This window comes from Rhinolophus hipposideros (assembly GCF_964194185.1).
Source record: "Rhinolophus hipposideros genome assembly, chromosome: 4".
Classification (NCBI taxonomy): Eukaryota; Metazoa; Chordata; class Mammalia; order Chiroptera; family Rhinolophidae; genus Rhinolophus; species Rhinolophus hipposideros.
In genome coordinates, this window is record NC_138050.1 from 18,925,031 (window position 1) to 18,942,573 (window position 17,543).

The 17,543-nt window shown below is 41.0% G+C and overlaps 1 protein-coding gene across 7 annotated transcripts in view; it reads right to left on the reverse strand.

The window, feature by feature from the left end:
- Positions 1 to 17,543, reverse strand: part of RCBTB1 (RCC1 and BTB domain containing protein 1) — an 80,319-nt gene that overhangs the window by 17,228 nt on the left and 45,548 nt on the right. For 4 of the 7 annotated variants that reach the window (XM_081045874.1, XM_081045872.1, XM_081045873.1 and 1 more), the window contains 8 exons: positions 13,268 to 13,343; positions 12,982 to 13,148; positions 12,442 to 12,592; positions 9,095 to 9,261; positions 6,299 to 6,457; positions 3,564 to 3,671; positions 3,030 to 3,172; positions 1,578 to 1,768 (listed from right to left, as the gene is read on the reverse strand). In XM_081045874.1, the coding sequence (XP_080902000.1) occupies positions 1,578 to 1,768; positions 3,030 to 3,172; positions 3,564 to 3,671; positions 6,299 to 6,457; positions 9,095 to 9,261; positions 12,442 to 12,592; positions 12,982 to 13,107 (1,045 nt within the window). In that variant the 5' untranslated portion in view covers positions 13,108 to 13,148; positions 13,268 to 13,343. Of the gene's footprint in view, positions 1 to 1,577; positions 1,769 to 3,029; positions 3,173 to 3,563; positions 3,672 to 6,298; positions 6,458 to 9,094; positions 9,262 to 12,441; positions 12,593 to 12,981; positions 13,152 to 13,267; positions 13,344 to 17,543 lie in introns of all 7 variants that reach the window. The other 3 variants (XM_081045871.1, XM_081045875.1, XM_081045877.1) reach the window with 1 other exon arrangement.

Consider the following 17,543-nt stretch of genomic DNA (forward strand, 5'->3'; position numbering starts at 1 on the left):
ATCTGACTTTCTTCCTAACATCCAGCTGAGAATATAAACTGAGAGAAAAAACACTTCTGGCTTTTAGTGGGTGGAAGGGAAAGGAGTCATCTAGGAGACATATTCAATGACCATAGTTTTTGCAAACTTAACATTAAAAAAATGTCAGGGCATTTGTTTTGAAAAAGATACCTTTATAGGGCTAGGATTTTAAAATGCAAAAACCTGGGGGAGCTTTTTATAAACAGGCCAAGGTTAAGTAGTATGTGGGAATCTGAAGATGTAGACAGAGTGCTTCAGGTGTGCATGACACATGTGTGTGATTATGGCCAAAGAGTCCCCTTCTGTGAACTAAAGTTTATCCAATCACTACATTCACTGTAAAAACATTACTGTATTATAAAGAACCTGGAAATGTTCAATTTGTTTCACTTTAAGTTCAGCAGCAGCTTAACTCTTTCTGAACATACCCTTGCCTGCAAGACCATAAAGCCCGTCACCTGACAATGCGACAGCTCCAACGGTCTGATACACCGCAGCACGACACGTATTACAAGACTAGCTTTCAATATCAATTGCTGAGCAAGCCAAACCCCTGGTTGTCAAGACATACATTAATGTTCAAACACAGAGCATCAGGACCCATTTACTCCCTTTTCATATAAACAAAAGAATAACTTAGCAGAAAAACATTGGCAAAAGGCAGAAATGAACAAGAAATAAAAGAGAAAGAGATTAAAATCTCTGTTAATGGCTACGCAGCTTTAAGACATCTTAAAACTTTCAATCAGTAATGAATTCTTGAAGAAGACAATAGTCCGAAAAGGGCAGATTATGTAATCAAAGATCACCCTGAATTCCCGCTTGGATGCCCTTCTAAAAGTATTTGAGATTGGTTGAAAGAAAAAGAAAGTGGAGTTAACATATCACCTTAAAAACTACAATCTTTTTTAAAAAAGATTTTTATTAAAATATAGCTAACATACAATATTATACTCATTTCAGGTGTACACAATAGTTATTCAGCATTTATATACCTAACGAGGTGATCACTATGATAAGTCCAGCAACCATCTGACACCGTACCACGCTATCACAATATTATTGACTATATTCCCCATGCTGTACATTACATCCCCATGACTTATTTGTTTTCAACCTCGAAATTTGAACCTCTTATTCCCTTCACCTTTTCCTCCAGTTTTTTGTTTTTCAATTACAGCTGACATTCCATATTACATTAATTTCAGGTATACAGCATAGTGGTTAGACATTTATATAATTTAAGAAGTGATCCCCCTGACTGGTCTAGTACCCACCTTTGAATTGTACACTTTAAAATGGTTAATTTTATGTATGCGAATTTTACCTCAATTAAAATGAAAGCACTTAGAGGGAGAAAATAATAAATCCATGTAATGTTTCATAATGTGTTAATAAATTTTACTTTGCAAATCTAATTGGGGAAAGATACTAAAGTTAATGGAGAATAAAACATTCTGGAACCTAAAAGAGCCCACAACCAGCATTTATGTAGAAAAACGGGTCAGTTGAGAGGACCATTCTTCCTGGGTGGAAGTAACCCTGAGGTTTCTCACCTACAGACAGGAGGCGCCATGAGACAGCGGGAGTGGCGAAGCAGGCAAACACGTCATCGGTGCAGGAGAAGTGGGTGAGGTGAGGCAGGACCACAGACTGTCCCCGGCACTGGCCCCACATGTACACGTGGCCCCCCTGGGTCTTGGCGGCAGAGGTGTGGGCAGAGTGGCAGGCTGCAATCTCTACTACCCTGAAAAATTTTAAGAAAAATGCATGCCACTTCTATATCACAGAAGGTAAATTAAAAGTTCATGTTTGGAACACCTCAAAAAACAGCTCAAGATCAAGGGACATTAGCTACCGTGTTTCCCCAAAAATAGGACCTAGCCAGACAATCAGCTCTCATGTGTCTTTTGGTCTTATAGTAAAATAAGACTGGGTATAATATAATACCCGGTATAATAATAATATAATATATAATATAATATAATATAATACAATATAATAATACAATACAATACAATGTAACAATATAATATAAAATACAATATAATACCGGGTCTTATATTAATTTTTGCTCCATAAGATGCATTAGAGCTGATTGTTCGGCTGGTCTTATTTTCGGGGGAAGCACGGTATCAAGTCATATAGACAAAACCAAAAGACTGGGGCAAGAGTGCTGTGTTTCTCCTTTCCTGGCTGCCCTACTTCTCATTGTAACCCCATTCTGAGTTAGAATAAATAATACATACTGTTAAGGAAAACTTGGAAAAAGGGGCTAGAAACCAAAGTAAATGAGGCAAGCGGACTCTAACAGTCCTGACAGTTCTGGGGGCTTGGACAGTAGCAAAAACATACTGTTCCAGTAAACCATTTCCTTACGAATACATCTTCTTCTCATCCCCTGCCAGAGCTCAGAACACTCATTAGGCTAATACACATTACTGGTCTAGGGGTCATGGACTCTGAACATCTCAAGCCAAATGCACATCAAGCCAAACTCACTACATTTCTCAGTCTGCTTCTTAAGTAGGGTCCCCAAATCAGAAATCAACATTCTGAAAGTTAGTAAGAGCTCACAATTTGGCTGAAGAAACAGTAAGCATCTATTCCAGTAACACACATTAAATTCAATCAATATTTAAACAGATCTTGTCCTTTCAAGGGCAGATTTTATTTATTTAAAAGTTGTCTTAGTTGGCTCAGAGGAAAAGTTTGTGCCTCATCATGGTGACAGACCTTGTTTCACCTCCCTACTAAAGGGGCAACAAGAAGCCTGTAGGAATTATACCAAGATGTACTGATGCCTGTCAATCACAGGAGGTCATTTTAGAAAGCTGCATAAGAGTCACATCAAGTTCAGGTTCATTTAGCTGGTACTCAAATTCTTTTGTTCACAATGAGAATGTTAATAAACAGAAGAGGACAAAGCCAAACACCACAGCACCGGCACACACAGTCTCACGTCCACAGTGCACACACAGTCCCAAGACATCATACAGCCAAGTTACCTTTCTTTCTCCACCATGATGTGTGCTGGGCTTAGCAGATTATTTTTATTGCCAGTTCCTAGCTGCCCATACGTGTTAGCTCCCCAGGCATAGAGCAAGCCCTCATCTGTTAGTGCTAGAGTGTGTGCATAACCGCAGACAATCTGCAAGTAAATTTAAATGGTTACCATAAACAGGAAAACAGGAAGGACAGGGAAAACATCTACTAAAGATTACAGCCAGCTTCTGCAGAATGCCATTTCATCATGAGGTGTGGGCTAACATTCTCTGGAATATTAAAAAAGCATTAGAAAAGCCTAAACCTGAGACCACTAAATCCTTCCAATCACTTTTTTTACTCATCAAGACTGATGTGCCACCACCGTGGTGTCCCTTCACATTGTCAGAATTGAGGGAGAATATACTATGAAATGTGGAAGATGAAGGCACAGGGCACAGTTCGAAAAGACTTCTTGAAGAGTACATCTCCACTATTCGTCCAAGTCAGAGCCGGGAGATCGATGGGACCAGCCGCTAAGAGTCTACCACACGTACCTGGTTCACACACACGCTGTGCAAGGCTGCCACTCTCACAGGGGTCAGCTGGTTGCCATTGTTTCCCAAGCCCAGCTGACCATTGCCATTGTAGCCCCAGCCATACACCTTAGAGAGAGAAAGGGAGAGAATGGGCTTTTAATACTGCTAGTGAGAGGGAACCGATAAACTTTCCCCACTTCCTACACCCTTATTCTACTCTGTGATCCCACACTGATCTTCAAATGGAGGATGTGTTAGGGGTGGCAAATGACAGACTCTGGCATCCGCTCCTACTCTGTAACTTACTAGTTGGGTAGCCTTGGGCGAGTCACTAATTCTTATTTTACACACGAGGAAGCTGAGGCTCATTAACAATTAGTAAGCACCTACTGTATGTCAGGACATCATGAAAGGTACTAGGGATATGTCTTTGGCCATGGTTTAACAGGGGTGATGAACATATGCAAATGCTCTGCACGCAGGTGTCAAGTGCTGTAACAGACAGAACCAAGGCGCTGCAGCAGCAGGGGGCAGAAAGGCTCTGTCTGCAGGAAGGAAGCTGAGGAAAGACTTCCGACAGTGGCGATGTGAGCAGGGCTGAAGGACAGATGAGGTGAAGGCATTCCAGGTACAGGCCACAGAATGTGATGGAGGCAAGTTCAGAAAACAAGTAGGTGGTCTTGGCTGGACACATCTGGAGTAAGTGGTGAAGAGAAAAAGCTAGAAGGAAAGGTAAGCACCAAGGGGATAAAGTACTAGGAACAGTGGAATACTTCTATGGTTCTTTCACTGAAATATTTCAAAATAGAGATTAATGTGCTTAAATTTTCATTTTGGAAATATCACACTGGCCACAACATGCAGGGTGACTGGAGTGTGTGAGACTGAGGCAGGAACACCATTCAGAAGAGAAGCTCATCTCTCATCAGCAAACAGGTGAGCTCGGACGAGCCTCCAAAACAAGGCAGCAGTAGCGGGGGCCCGGAGGTAGTGAATGGACAGGAAAGGGGTTAGAGAGAGATGTGACAGAATGTGGTGACCCTTAGATATCTGGAGTGAGAGAGAGGAAAGCAGCTAAAAGCTGTAAGACTGGGCTGGGCATAGGTTCAACAGAAGTGTAAAAGGTTTAGAATAGCCGGTGTGGGACACAGGAAAAAGTACTGACCAGCAACAGACAAAAGGTCTAGCTCAAATTAGAAACCCAAGATGGGTGGTGGCACCACGCCTCATGGCAACACAGGGCAAACAAGCACCGGCTGGGGCTTTTCAGGACAATGTGACAGAGGAGAAAGGGGGACATGGACATTCAGGTATTAGCAAGAAATGGTTAAAAGCATGTTCAATTTCAGAAGTGCAACAGGTTTGAACTTTGGCAACAGACGTCAAAATTTTTAATGGCATACTCCCTGACCCAGAAATCCTATTTCTGGGAACTTATTCTATAGAAATACTTGCTTAAGTGTACAAAGATACACACACACAAACAGTAACACAGAAAATCAGTGCAACATTGTTTATAACAGCAAAAAGTCAGAAACAATTGAAATGTCCATCAGTACAGCTCTGGACATGGGTCATCCACACAAGAAAAACTAAGCAGCCATTAGTATATGAAACGTAGCTACAAATGGTCTGAGTAAGATTTAAGCACAACACATGTTGTTAAGCAGGGAAGTTACAGAACAGTACAGAGAAAAGCAGTAGGTATAATAATCCCATTTAAAAAAAAAAGATAATTATACTCACCTATATATAACTGTTTATAGAGAAAAGTCCAAAAGGATATAAATCAAACTATTAACAAGATTTGGGAAAAGAAATTCACTTTTTACTTGTTTTCCTTTGTTAAAATGATCACATAATAGTACTTTTTAAATTGAATTTTAAATTAAAATGGGAATTAAATTTTTTTTAAAAATGGGAAGTGACGAATACTGGAATGGAGAATGTTACATGACTATCCCAAGGAATTCTGAAGTCACCCGGGATGTCAGAATTGATTGAAAAACCTAACCTACCAGACGTGAGTGTTCAGTCAATGCTAACGCCCTCTAGCAGCCCAGAGCATGATTCCATAGGTCTGCGTCCACAGCTGTATCTTTGGATAATTTTTGTGTACTAAGTCATGCATAGGTGGGAACATGCCCATTTAAATAGAAATGGCAACTGGGATAATTTTACAAAAATAACCATCCGCTCCAAAGTGACCATGGTAGAGGTTCACTGAAAGGTGGGCATTTTAAAGTAACTAAACAGCAGTCGGGACAAACAATTCTGCTTTTGCAAGTTTCTTCTTCCTGGGAACACACATTTCAGACGTAGACAGGCAGTTAGTTCTGCACACTTCATGTGCATTGGCGTCGCTGCCTGCTTACAAACAGCATCAGCCAACCATAAAGAGTGCACAGTTGATTTTTTTCGTTGGAAGACTAAGGTATATCAAATTCTTTTATCAATTACACTAAATTACAAACACACACCTATAAGTATTAAGCTGGTTGGGTCTTGAAAAAAAAATTAAATCTAGACACATTAGAATCTTTACTTGCAGATAAACCTTGGAAATCAAAAATTCATACTGGGAAGCAAACATCTTCTGGTTACTCCTCACTCAGTAACCAGTTAACTATCAATGAAGCTGTCAAGTAAAGGAAACCCTTCCTTCCATCATCTAATACACACACCTCATGAAAAAAATGACATTTCATTGAAAGAAGTGGGGGAAGAAAAAGGGGAATGCACAGATGGCTCACCTCACCGTTGTCCAGAACAGCCATGGACGAGGTCTGACCACAGGCGATGCCTACCACCCTCTTAATGTGTAAACAGTTTGTAACTTTGCGAGGAGTTGGCTGATTTGCTGTTGACCCTGAACCCACTTGGCCACAGTTGTTATAGCCCCAAGCAAACACCTACACAGGAGAAGCCAGGAAAAGAAACAATGGTGAGGGTGAAAGTTCTACCTCTAACTACAATAATAATCATAAAATCAAAATAAAGCCACTTAGCGAGTACTTACATGTGCTAAATGCCCTCCTTGCTTTATATGCACTAACCTATTTAATTCTCATAGGAATCCTATAAGGTGACCCTGGTGTGGATATTACCATCCCCATTTTATATATGGGATGGAAACAGAGGCTAAGTGACTTGTTTGACGTTCCCAGTTAGTAAGTAGTAGAAGCGGAATTTGAACCCACGCCGTCCAGCTGTGCTCTTAACCACTATGCTGTATTGGCTCTGTAACGACAGCCGTTCTCTATGTTTCTAACCTGGCATCAATAGAAAATGAAGTATATGCCACATGAGTACCAGTGATATGAAAAATCTGCTTAACTCTTTGGCCACAAACAATCCTTTTTATTTTCACAGAAACCTGTCGAAACCACAGTATGCTTTTCCCTGTCTTGCTAACCACCAGTACTGGACATTACATAACCTTTCCTGATGACTCAGGACCATCGTGATTGGAATTATCAATTGTAGTTCCGTGTCGTAACACAGTAATGCTCACAGTACTAAGGAGATGTTTGTCCTACAGAAATGACACCAGGCTGTCTGTCAGGCTATTCTTGGTAATATTTTCTCTGAGTTCTCATTTGCTGTCTGTCAGCAGCAAGCAGCTCCCCTCCTCAACTGCATCCTGCTTATCACTTCTGGCCTGTCATCTGCCACAGCCTGAAAACCACATTTCTAAGGGAGACACACAAATAGATCTATAAGTTAGTTCAAAGCTGGTAACAAAGATGAAAACAAGCAAAAAAATCACTTCAAGTTAATTATCAACTGATTCTATCAAATAGGAATGTGACCAAAGAGAAGAATTAGGGGATGGGGAATGTTGGCAGTAAAGGAAATAACTCCAACACAAGGAGAACTTCTAAGGATCCCTCCCGGCCCCCTTCACTTGCCAGCAGGAAGTGGTCCTCACTCATCCTGAGCTCTGGCTTCCATAATTCTTTCTTTCCTCTGTCAGAACCTTCTAAGTTATATGTCTGATGCTGCCCAAGGCTACCACAGCAACACCCACTATTGATGTCTTAAAAGAATATGTGCTATAGGTTCATTACACAGGTACAAAAGGAATCACCTGCAACACTTCCTGAAAGTGAGTCACAGGAATAGCTTGTATAATAATGCAAATATTTAGCACAATTATCCAAAGTAACAGGCTTAAGGTGAAAAATACCAGGAATGTATACTGTACAAATTAGCAAGTTCTAATGTCAACAATCATTCTTCTGGCACTTCTGAAAAATCCCCAATTCCCTTTCAATGTAGCTGCCTTTTCTGTAAAAGATGCAGACTGTAGTTACACTAACCAAGAAACAGACTGGGAAGCAGCAGATTTGGGGCACGGAGCCAGTATACCAGCCCTGGCTCCAGCACACCCCAGCCATGAAACCTTGATCTCCCTGAGTTTCTTTGGTTTCCTCATCCATAACCCACCTTACTTAGAAAAATCGCTGTAACACCACTAAAGGATTTTAACAGGGAGCATTATGATCCGATTTGTGTTTTAGAAATCAAAGGAGGTAGAGAAGTAACATTGGACAAGTTGACCAATCTAAAAGCTATGGAATAAAAGAGATCATGGCAATAGTCTAGGCAGATGACAAGGCCTGACCTAAGGTTATGGAGATGGAGAGGACCCAATGATAAGAGATTAGAAGGTAGAAATCAATAGGCTGAGCAACCTTTAAGATAAGCATGGAACTTGTGGGGTGAGGTAGTACAGTACCTACTGAAATCAACATTCTAAAGTTATTTTCTACGACATCATTACATTTACTGAAAAACAAAAGACACCTTGATGGATGGGGTCACTAAAAAAAAGTACAGAACACTGTCATAGACATCTAACTTGTAGTCTTAGAAAACAGCACAAGACTCAACTGCCTTAAGACTAAAGTCTACTTGCATCAAGAGTGGTCCTGATTACAAAATACAGGTTGTGTTAGAAAAAGAGTGTATTCCCAGAATGTTTTCAGCCACGTACACAGGCTACTATGTTCACACTATACCAAGCACAATATGGGGATTATTTTTTTATTAAAGCAAGGCATGTTCACAATAGTCAAAAGGCAGAAACAACCCAAATATCCATCAACATATGAATAAACAAAATGTGGCATACACATACAATGAAATATTATTCAGCCTTAAAAAAGGAAGGAAATTCTGACACATGCTACCACATGGATAAACTTGAAGATATCACGCTAAGTGAAATACGGCAGTCACAAAAAGACAAATACTATAAGATTCAACTCATAGGAGGTACCTAGAATGGTCAAATTCACCGATACAGAAAGTAGAATGGTGGTTGCCAGGGGCTGCGGGAGGAGGAAGAGGAGATGTTTAATGGGTGTAGAGTTTTTCAGTTTTGCAAGATGCAAAGAGTTCTATGGATGAATGGTGGTGGTGATAACAAAACAGAGTGGATGCACTTAATGTCACTCAACTGTACACGTAAAAATGGTTAAGATGGTAAATTTTATGTGTATTTTGCCACATTTAAAAATAAAGAATGAAAGCAAGGCACTTACCTCTCCATCAGCTGCCAGAGCCATTGAATGATGTGAGCCGCAAGCTACTTCAACCACTTGCTTGATCAAGAGATTGGTACAGACTTGGATGGGAGCAATGCCTTGGTTGGTTGTCCCATTCCCAAGCTGGCTATATCCATTGTGACCCCAGGCGTAAACAACTCCATCTATACCAGGTGGCCACACACACAGAGTCAGCTCCAAGATAAACAGTAACCCCTGTACTTTCTTCCCCAGACTGTGCACAACTCATTCTCCAACCTTAATTCCTATCACATTGTCCTTCCTCCCTGTAAACTAACCACTGATGAGGGGTGGGGGAAAGAGGCATGGGTAAGAAAATAGGACAGACAGATGCAAAACTGTTACAGAAAGGACTTGGTACTAATATAGAAAAACATCAGCTTTGTGGGCAGAAGTCAGCTTACATATACAAAAATCAGACCTACTAACCAAGGCTGACCTAGCTACTGCCACGGCTGAACGGCCGCTACGCCACTAACAGAACCAGTGCAGAGTCCCTGATGCAGCTTCACCCGTCACGGTGGCCAACTAGCCATTTGGTAGCACAGCTCCAAATGGACCGTCCCATCCAGGAAGGAGCAGCCAGTCATATTGACAGGAATCAACACATAATCCGGATATTATAACAGCCTCAAAGAGAAGATACTGAATCCATGAAATGAACAGGAGGCTCTAGAAAAGAACATTTAGAGGACAAGAAAGAGAGCTTAGAAATGGAACAGCAGAAATGTTAAAATTTGACATAAGGGTTGTGAGATGAGTTGAAGAAATTTCCCAGAAGTAGAAGAAGTAGATCCAGAATCTCTAACTTCTAAGAAAAATTCCAGAAATAACAGAGAAAACAAGGGAAATTGTCCATGAAATATTTTAAGAAAACTCTCTAGAAATGAAGGAATTTCCAGATTGAAGGGCCAATAGAATGACCAACATAATAAATTAAAAATTACCCACACCAGAGTATATAACCGTGGTTATTTCAGAACACTAGGAATAAAGAAAAGATCCTTCAAGTTTCCAAAGAGGAAGAAAGTCATATGCAAAACAGAAAAAGTCAGAATGCCATCAGCAGCCCTTTAAATTTGAAAGGTACAATGACTTCAAAATTCTGAGGAAACAATTTCCAATTAGGAATTCTAAGCCCCAACAAACCATTGATCAATTGCAAGGGTAAAATAAAAACATTTTAAGACAAGGTCGCAAAGATTTCTCTCACAGTCCCTTCTTTGGGAAGCTACTAGAGAATGTGTCACCCAAATGACGGTATAATCCAAGAAGGATTATAGGGCACAAAGAATAGGGGATCCAGAGAGGAAAAAGGTGAGGGGACTTCCAAGGATAACGGTGAAATGAAGTTCTAGGCTGACAGCTGTGAAGTCGGCTTAGAGTCACCAGTCCCAGATGACGCGGGTCAGAGGGCTCCAGAGATGACCCGATGCACGCAGATGGATGGAGAAGCAACACTGCTCTGTAGAAGGGTTTGGGCACATGTTAGATACATGTATAGAAAAGGAGGTAAATGAACGCCAGGGAAACAAACAGTTGTACAAGAAAGGAGGTGGCCCGGCTCTAAATAATACTTACAGAGTCCTAATAATGTCAACGTTGAATATTAATTTCACCAAAATGGCGAGTCACTATATTGAAAGGATAAAGGGGAGGTAAGGTAGGGGAGAGCACTAAACTTTGTCTGCCATTATAAAAAGTCAAAGGATAATATGTAAATTTTAGTATTTAGAAATAGTAGTATAAGCATGCCAATTTAAAAATATGAGATTAAATATCAGAAGAAACATCTGAAAAAATTAAAAGTGGTTCTTTCTGAAGGGCAGTTTCTAAGAGTGAGGAAGGGGAAGATGAAATATTTTTTACTGAAGGCCATAAACTATTTGATGGTTTAAAGTGTTAAATTGCTTTAAACTATATGTTGTAAAACATAAACAATACACATGAGTATGTATATTTACATATATATCTATATGTAGATATATATTTACATATATATTTACATATTTACATATACATATATATCTGATACATAAAGTACATGTTTAATGTATATTGTGTAAAATGTATTATAACCAAAACTGAATTAAAAACAAAAAGAAAAATATTTCCACAAGAAAATCAGTTTTTTATATTTATATTTTTGTTTTATGTTTATTTGTATCTTAATTATAACACTCAACATAGTTAAAACTGTATGATCTGGATGCCAAAAATAATTCCAAAAGAAGAAAATCAAAAATTTGAATGTATATGTTTTAGTGTGTTTTCTCTAAAAAACTGCCTCAGTAATTTACGGTGAGAAGTCTATGACTAGTTAAAATTTGTATGTGTTAGGAAAAAAATTAAATCATTAGGTCACAATGGATGACAAGCTGAACCAGTCAGCAAAGCTGTAATGGCCTGAAAGAAAGCCAGTGTGAGGCCAGAAGGCATGATTACACAACGCGGAAGTGAGATAATCACCTCATTATGCTCAACACCGGTTACACTTTTACTAGACAAGCACACTCGTATCTGGATCTCACAGCTTCAGAAAGACGCAGACAACTGGGAGTGGATTCAGCTATGAGTTGGAAACAATCAAAAAGCTCACTACTAGGAGCTATGGCAACATCAAAGGAAGTCCCTGGTCTGGAGGCAGAAAGGCAGGGGAGCAAACTGTCTTCCAAATGCCACTCTACAGAATCACCCAACAGAAAGCTGAGACCTCTCTCTGCGAGAGAGCGAGAGCAAGAGCTAATGTACCTAAAATATAAAGGGAAGGACTCAGGTTACAAATAGCAGATTTGCAGAGGGCTGTGGGTGCGCACAGTGGAGATAAATGGCCAGAGGCAAATGCATAGCCTCCGTCAGGGATCCTGTGGAGGCCAAGAGAAAAAGGACAGGAATCCGACCCGCATTCTTTCCATTCGGTACCCACAGGAATGCCAGGGAATAAACCAAGATTTCTTGAATTCAAGGTTCAGGAACTATACATAGATTGGAAAATTAGTTTTAACTCTGTTTATAAAAAAGTAAAACTTAAAAGTTGCCTTGTTAGCACAAATCCACTGAAAATTAGGGTGGAAGGACCACTTGGTTTGCTATACCTAATCTTTCACAACTTTAAGTAGCCTAAAACCTCAGAAGTTTGCTTAATTTATAAGTCATCTTACGGCTGTTCCAGAGTTAGCCTGGCATGTTTAACTTTCACCCCTCAGAAATAAAGAGACAAACCATTAGAAATTAATTATTTGATCCAACCTCACCTCCCCTTAGCTTGGAATTAACTGCTCAGTTTCCCCCAAATTGAAAAGGTGGACTTGTTTCCTCTTTACCTTCGGTGCTGAGAAGGACATGTGGTCCACTCCCATAACTAAGGCTTTTAATCTTCTTTCCACATAAGGCTTCTAGCTTTTTGGGTACAAGTGTACTCTGGTTATCTCCAGTTCCTAGACAGTTACTATAGTTCAATCCAAATACAAAGACCTGGAAAACAAACAGTTCTGAGTTGTTTGGCCTAAAGTTACACAAAGGCTCCCTTATTCGCTCTGTAAATAAGACACACTCAAGTTCAGTTTGACAGCTCAGTGGGTAGGAAGAGACGAAAAAGGTTGTTAAGAAAAATTCAACCTCTGATGGTATTATTTAAGTTTTAGAATACTTGGTTATACTATCGAACCCAAAGAGTAGTAGGGGGTGAAGTGCTGTTAAATCAAGAAAACTGAAAGAAAAGACAAATTAGATAAAAGACACAGTCTTCTTGAATTTCAGGTTCTCTTATCCCCCACCTTTCCTCGCTCTTCAAATTACACACCTCAAAACTCAATCCCAAAATAATCCTTACAATTAAACTCTGGGTTTTGAAAGATTCTTACCTCGTCATTGTCAGTAACATACAATGCTTCATTGGCTGACGTGCCAAAGACACATGCTTTCCGAATAGATGCAATTTCCTGAGGTGAGAGCAAAGTGAAGATTGGCCACTTTCCTACATCCACCATGACTCTGGCTTCAAGGAATTCCTATAAATAAGCTGACATGTCTGCTGTAACAAACAAAAAGGATTCCAAGAAAAAAATTAAATAACCACTAAACTAACTTAAAAACAAGGGCACTGTTAATAACAGAAAACAAAAGCTAATTCCAGAATAAATGACCCACCTTTGGTTAGACAGATCTCTCACTTTCCCCAGGAACGTGTCTAATCTTTCCTCCACCTTCAGACCTGGGCCTTTTCCTGTAATGGAAGGAAAACTTGCTAGAACCAGTTGCTTGTCTTGTGCACTTACAAGCCAGTGCTTATCTGTTACATGCATGCTTATGTGCAAGCAGACAGCAGATATGGGGGGAAGACATGCGAACTAGATGAAATCAGGGTGCCTCATCCAGGTACTTTTCCCCCAAGTATTGAGATAAAGTTAAAGGCTGTAATACTAGTTTGTCTAAGATAGTTAATACTCAACTAGGAGGGAGGGAGGAACGGAGGGAGGGAGAAGGAGAGAGAGTTACAAAAATCAGAATCCTTATCTCTACTTTCCCACTCTTCCACTACCATCACCAGAATGCACTGAAAGTCCCCCAACCCCTGTAGAAAATCACTGCCACGCCAAGCCACTGTTTAACAATGGGAATGGGACACCCCTCAGTCTAGAGTGGCAAAAATATTAAGAAGCACTAGCCTACGATTTACTGGATGAAACCATAAAATATTATATTCTGGTACTCACTTATATGACCACATTTTATACATTTATACAGATATTTCATTTCATATTGAGAAACGTTATATGAACAAAGGTAAGACAATTCATCCTAATCTTGCTGTTAAGAGTTGATGACTACAGCCTTCACGCAAGTAGCAACTGGCTTAAATGGTACCCAATGAAAAGGAGATGTCTAAATTCCCATACAACTCTAAACCTGATCTGTTTAAGGATTTTTACATGAAGAATCCTAGTCACAGCTCCAATTCTTCTAAAGTCAAAACGTATTTCTAGAAATTCCAAGGGGCTGCACAAGCATAAAACCGTATTGTGCCAAATGAATTTTCATTCTGGCTCTGACCTCTGCAAACTGAAATAGAGCCAAACAGCTGATAAATACAACCAGGGCTTCCTAATGAGGTACACATCTCCTGAAGTTCCTTCCTACTCATCCTTGTCACAGACCTCTAAAAATAGCAAAGAAAGGCAAGCTCAAGACCAAGGTCTTTTTCTGGTTCCAGCACCCCCCACAGCACCTCTAAAGAGATCCCCAGAGCTTAAGCATACTTAGCCAGGCCTCAGTTTCCACCATCCAGGGAAATTTTCCCCATCAGCACCAATTTGGATGCCCCAAGTATCACACCACATAATCAATAAGCTTTAAACACCATCAGGACAGGCTGTTCCCTGTCACTGCACAGCCAGACTCCTGGAATAACATCTGAATGTTCTGAAAATTGTGCATGCATGGGTGTGTATGTGTGTGCACACACACCTGCATATGTGTGTGTGTATTGGTGGGAACAGGTAAAGGATTTGGGGGAGGGTAAAAACTAATACATAAACATGTTAAAACATATTTGTTTCAAACGGTATAAAATGGTATAGGAAAGTAAGTCTCCTGACCCTCTCTTCTAGACCCTCTCCACAAAGGCAACCACTGTTAGTAGTTTTAATTCCTTCCAGAGATAGTGTATACTTACATAAGCATTATATGTATATGCGTGCGGAAGCTTTCCTCTCCAACTGAACAGCACATCTTGGAATTATTCTACATTAGAACATGTAGACCTACTTTGCTTCTTTTCAATACTACTACAGAGCATTCCATTACATTGAGTTAACAAGTTACCTGTTTCCACTGAGAGACATTTAAGTCACTTCTGGTCTTTTGCTAATACAAACAATACTGCAATTATTGTTTGCTTATATTATTGTATATACATGGCTTTTTGTGTACATACATTTCTAAGATAAACTCCTAAAAATGGAATTTCCAGGTCAAAGCCCAATAGCTATTTTACCTTTAATAGCTATTTCAAATTGTCCTCTACTGAAGTAGTACCAATACAGAAAATAATCATCAATGTATGGCAGCACCTGTTTAGCCACAACCTTACTACAAGTGTATTGTCATGGGGTCTAAGTTTTGTTTAAACTTGAATTTTCTTATGATGAGTGAGCTTGGGCATCACTTTTAGAAGCAATCACAATAACAGCAACAATAACAAATAACACTTCAGAAGCACTATGCACCAAGCATTGTTCTAAATATTTTACATGTACTATTTCATTTAATCCTCACTTTACAGACAAGGAAACAGGCAAAAAGATATTAAGAATGTTCTGAAGGATATCTGGTTTCCCTCTGGGAAGGCTGGTTATGGCAGCAGTTTCTAGGGCCTTATTCCACCAGCTTTTAAGTTGCCCCTGACAACATGTGCACATGGGAGACTGCGCTTCTGACCACCTGCAATTGAAAACGTCATGTGATTATTAGCCTCTGTCCATCATGAAATAACTTCCAGTCCAGATGGTGGAGTAGGTAAATGCTGTGCTTGCCTCCTCCCAACTATAGAATAATTTAGTTGTTCTATAACTAAATTATAGAACAATCACCCTGGAGAACCATCTGAAGTCCAGCTGAATGAACTCCTATAACTAAGGATATAAAGAAGAAGACACTTAGTCTGATAGAAGCGGTGAGACAAGAAACAGGCTGATTCCACACACATGGGTAGTGACTGAAAATCAGGAGGAACATCTCAGTGCAAAGGACCCCCTGAAGAGTGAGGGGTCCCAGCCCCACACTAGGCGCCCCAGTCCAGAGCACCAGTGCTGGAAAGAGAAGTCCCCACAACATCTGGCTGTGAAAATCAGTGAGGATTCTGGCCAGGTGAGACGGAGGGCTGCTGGAAGCCCAGGTGTCCTCTGCAGGGCCCAAGCACAGACTCACTATCTCACAAACACTTGCCCTAAGTTCCAGCAAAGTAACAGCAGCTTGAAAGGTACCAGGAACATATGGGGAGAAATTGAACTGTGTGGCTTCAGAGCGAAGGTTGGAGGGGCAGCCAGGGAAAAAATGAATTGTGTGGCTTCGGGGCAAGTGCTGGAGGGGCAACCACAATTGTTCACGTGTTCAGCCCTCCTCCCACACAGCCAGCAGGTGCAGGTGGACGCCAAATGTGAATCTGCATTAACCTAGTGAACACCTCGCCCTACTCTGGTGACCCCGAGACCCTGACGCACCCAACTCAGGACCACTAAGCCTCTTTCAGTGGCTGTTCATCACAGGCAGTCAGCCTTGGACCAAACTGCAGAATTTCTTAAAAATTCTCAAAGGTCCACAGGCGCCACACAGGCAGTGGCTATCCTTGATGTACCCTGGGCCCCTTGCTGAGTGGCCCCAGACCTAGCACTGATGCTAAATCTTAATCTGCATAGACCTCATGAACATCATTTGCCCCACCTTGGTGCCTCCCCATGACCCCGCACCACCCAACTTTCACACCACCTGAGCCTCTTTCAGCAGCTGTTCTTCACAGGTAGCTGGCTTCAGCCAGTGCTACAGACTTTCCTAAAAACTTTAAAAGGTCTGTAGGCCCCAGACAATCCACAGCTGGCCTCGGCATGCCCTGTGCCTCTTGCTGAGAGGCCCCAGACCCAGCACTGGTAGCAGCCTGTCTTCGTTCACTGTGTGGCCTCTCCCACATGCCTCCAGGAGTAGCACAGGCAGTGACCAACCATGAATCACTTTGTAGCTCCTACCAGGTGGCTATGGGCAGGGTAAGGCAGGGGTTGCACCAGAGCCCCTCCCAAGAGGTTGCAGAACGAATATACCCAGTGGCCAGCTTCAGACCACAACACAACACTACTCAATTAGCTCCATAAAAGGCACACACAAAGGGTGGTCTCAGCAGGCACCTGAGCCCCACTGGGGCAAATTCTACTCCGTGGGGTCAGCCCCTGAACAGCAGCTTGTCCACTGTAGTTGTGGCCAGTCCTCACAGCTAGTCAGCTTAAGGGTCAACACTACCTACAGCAACCAAGGCTCTACTACAATGGGAGGGCACACACAACTCACACAGGGACACTCCTGGAGCACCCAGCTCAAGTGACCAAGAAGACTGTGCCACTGGGCCCCACAGGACCTATTACATAAGGCCAACTTACTGAGACTGGGAGACATAGCAGGTCTACCTAATACATAGAAACAAATACAGAGAGGTACTCAAAATGAGGAGACAAACATGTCCCAAATGAAAGAACAAAACTCCAGAAAAAGAACTAAACAAAAGGGAGGCAAGCAATCTACCAGATACAGAGTTCAAAACACTGGTTGTAAGGATGCTCAATGAACTTAGTGGAAGAATAGATGAACTCAGTGAGAACTTCAACAAGGAGATAGTAAACATAAAAATGGACCCAGAAACCATTAAAAAGAATGAGTCAGA